The 3,814-nt window shown below is 36.8% G+C and overlaps 1 protein-coding gene across 3 annotated transcripts in view; it reads left to right on the forward strand.

Moving 5' to 3' along the window:
- Window positions 1–3,087, forward strand: part of LOC108557337 (protein decapentaplegic-like) — a 22,655-nt gene extending 19,568 nt beyond the window's left edge. For all 3 annotated transcript variants that reach the window (XM_017913819.1, XM_017913821.1, XM_017913820.1), the window contains exons 2-3: window positions 965–1,265; window positions 1,949–3,087. In XM_017913819.1, the coding sequence (XP_017769308.1) occupies window positions 980–1,265; window positions 1,949–2,814 (1,152 nt within the window). In that variant the 5' untranslated portion in view covers window positions 965–979 and the 3' untranslated portion in view covers window positions 2,815–3,087. The remainder of the gene's footprint in view (window positions 1–964; window positions 1,266–1,948) is intronic.
- Window positions 3,088–3,814: the final 727 nt, after the last annotated feature.

Genomic DNA, 3,814 nt, shown 5'->3' on the forward strand with positions numbered 1-3,814 from the left:
GTATTCAGGATTATATACATAATGCATTTTCATTGTTGATCGTGCGGTTTTCGCGGAAACAGATGAATAATCAAATTGGTAAACATATTTGCTGTTCCGTACAAATATACGCATTTAAAATAAGACGATGAAATGAGCAAATATAATATTAATTCTATCACCTGTTCTCTATTGAAATGTTAGTTTTTTCCCTCTTGATTATAACAACAACACCCGATAGAAGCGTTTCGCAAAGACAATATATATTTTTATATGGGGACCTATAAATATGTCAATATAATCGCAAACGTTTCACGTAGCTAAAGAACTCAAGTATTATTTTATTTGAATCACTTGAAACCTGCTAATAACCATATAAAAACGACAGGTATTATATTTATATAGTCCGTACACAGAGGAGAGTGGATAAAGGAAAGAAGAAAGATATCCTCGACAGCTTCTCCTTCTTAGATCTTACTTTTACGAAATTTGATTTCTCCATTTTGTATGTATGAGTGAATCTCCGCGTTTGTGTGCGTATGAGAGTATGTGTGTTCACAAGTGATCTAACGTTGGATTGTTATGAATATATTGTTTATTAGTAAGTAATGGAGTTGCTGCTGTTTCCGCGATTTGCGTTTGATTGAGTTCAAAGCTTTTATATTGTCGTGTTTTCATTAAAGTGAAACACCCGCGATGACGGTCCTGCATATATATATATATCTACGACACATCTCCCCACATTATACGTAAAGTTGTGTATATACTAGGTGTGCAGCAATGAAGAGGTCATGATTGTGAACCTGTTCACCTTTCTTGTAGAGAAAGCTGATTCCCGCAGTCGAACCCGCTGCCGCACGATACTTTTAGAAGTTGACTCAAAACTACCACGCGGACCCAATAGATATCTTTCTTTTATATAGTTTTTTTTCTTCTTTACCAATTGATATTGATTTGTTTTCTTTTTTCTTTTGTTGAATTATAGGATCTCGTTGCGAGGATGCAGGTGATGAACGTTTGCACGATGACGGTGCTCGCTGTCGTACTGGTCGAGATGTCCTGGTGGACGTCGGCCTCAGAAGTGCCGAAACAATTTGAGGACAATCTAATGTCCATTCTAGGACTCCACAGGGGACCAAAGATTGACCGCAGCAAGGTTATGATTCCCAAAGTGATGGTCGATCTCTACGAGAGGCAGACTGGTCAAAAACTTGACACCACGTCCATCCTGAAACCTGGAGTACACACTCACACTGCGAACACGATGCGAAGCTTCACACATATAGGTAATATTATTATTATCATCATCATCTATCACAGTTCAAATCGATAATATTGGCGCGAACTTTAACCACTTTAGTGCAAGTATAAGGTTTTAGTTATTTATTCGCTGCATGTATGTAATTTGCAAAATGCATCCGAGAAGATGCGAAATAATATAAATTCTATTTTTCTTGTTTATCTGGTTAGAAGCTGTCCTTAGTTCGCGCGTATCTTGTCTAGCTCCCAGTACATAGAGATGTAATTACAGTGATTATTTTATTTATAGATTGCGGTATGTTGAAACTCGACTGTGTTTGTATCATGTGTATATGTGTATGCGTTGTTTCGGTGTACGTCCTACATCACCACTATCCGACGGTAAGGTAGCGAAAGTGGGACGTTATACAACCGCAACTCGGCTCGGCTTCGAAAACAATTTGTAGATGATGCTGAAACTCACGAAAATCATAAGAAAAATTATGAATTTCTCGATTACTTCAAATTTTCTTTCATATTTAAGTTTTTATATAACTTTTTAATAGAAAATAAGTAAAGTCGCCGTCATGCTTATTGCAATATATTGTATTTCTATTATTCGCTTGTACAAAGAACACGAAGGTTCCAAAATCTTCTAAAAGCATTCATAATATTTATATTGATTATACAAATTCTAATCTGATCTTGTATTTTTTTTGGCTACTTGCAGAAAGTCCAATCGATGCTCGTTTTCGTGGACATCACAAGTTTCGTTTGAAGTTCGACGTGACTAACATACCAGAAGGAGAGCTCTTGAAAGCAGCTGAACTCACTCTCAACAGGGACGTGGTGAATTGGTTGGCGCATGAAGACCAAGACGACTTCTACCAGCAGGTTCTAGTATATGATATAAGGAAAGTGGGCATCAAAGGGAAACAACGTCCGACGAAAAGATTGATCGACTCAAAACCGGTGGACATTAGATTGAACAAGACCCTGAGTTTGGATGTGTTGACCGCAGTGCGTAGATGGATGGCGACGCCGAAGAGTAACAACGGATTGCTGGTGGAGATCACTGGACACGGGAAGAAAAAACCTTCGAAACATGTGAGATTGCGCAGAGATACGGGGGAGAACAACAGTAGTTGGTCCGGGAAGCAACCGTTGCTCTTCACATACACGGACGACGGACGTGATAAACATGTGGTTGGAGAAGCGTTGGCAGCGAAGAGGGCACGGAGGGCATCCAACAGGAAGAAGAAGGGTAAAAAGGAGACGCGCGAAAACTGCAGGAGGCTCTCGATGTACATGGACTTCGCAGCCGTCGGTTGGAACAATTGGATCGTAGCACCGCAAGGTTACGATGCGTTTTATTGCCACGGGGAATGCAGTTTCCCTCTGGCAGAGCACCTTAATACGACGAACCACGCAATTGTGCAGTCCCTCGTCCATTCCGTGAACCCCCGCAAGGTTCCCAAACCGTGCTGCGTTCCAACGCAGTTGAGCGCCATTTCCATGCTCTACTTGGACGACGAGAACAAAGTGGTGCTGAAGAACTACAGGGAAATGGCAGTCGTCGGCTGCGGGTGTCGGTAGTGCACAGTTTATTTATTCCGCGTCTGTGATCTGACTTTTTAAGGAGGCTACTGTAGTTTAAGGATTGATCCCCGCGCGGCTCAACGATGCAAACAAAAGCAACCCTCCAGTTGAGATGAAAAGTGCATACTTGATTATAATACAATAATGTATGTAAAAAAAAGAGCAACAAGAAAAGAAAAGAAAAAACAATTAAATTATTCCTAAATTATTGTGGTGATGTGTTTTAAATATCGGAGCCGCCGACCCAGTGTAATATTATTTTTTTTTATAATAATAATAATAATTATTTTTTTATAAATAATAACTGACTTGAACGTCTGACGTTATCCTCATCTGTGATTGTAATTTTAACTAATTAGACATTAAAAAAAAAAAGAGAAAAGAAAAATAATTTCTTTTTTTATATATATATATATTTAAAAAAAAAATATATGTATAGAATTATATTATGTACACCAAGAATCACGTGAATGAAACGTGAATATGTCTCATACTCGATATGTGAAAGTCTAAATTACTAAAGTGCCTGCCTGCATCGGCACTCGAGTCATATATGTAATATATTAGTACCTGCGTAAGGATATTTATTCAAACTCTTAATCTATAAATTATTAAATAAATAAAAAAAAAATGGTAAATTAATTTACGTAAAAAAAAATCGAATACAGTACTAAAAAAAAAATAATTAAATATATATATATATATATAAATAAATAGGAAGAAAAACGATATTAATTTAAAATTAAACTCTTGTGTATATTGTACAGTGAAGTAATTAAGGGATGAACAATTATAGAAACAAAAAAAAAACTGAATACTAAAACACCAGCAATAGAATAGAAGGATCAGTGTATTATTATCTTCGATCGTGTAAAGTGCCCGAGGACTTTCTTCTTTCTTTTAAATATCATTTGTATAAATAGTTTTTAAGGATTGTGTAAGGAGTTTTTCACTAGTTTCTTTTGTACAGACTGTATATATTAAAATTTTAAATAAT

The sequence above is a fragment of the Nicrophorus vespilloides genome, unplaced genomic scaffold (assembly GCF_001412225.1).
Source record: "Nicrophorus vespilloides isolate i.1.1-1 unplaced genomic scaffold, Nicve_v1.0, whole genome shotgun sequence".
In the NCBI taxonomy this organism is placed as follows: Eukaryota; Metazoa; Arthropoda; class Insecta; order Coleoptera; family Silphidae; genus Nicrophorus; species Nicrophorus vespilloides.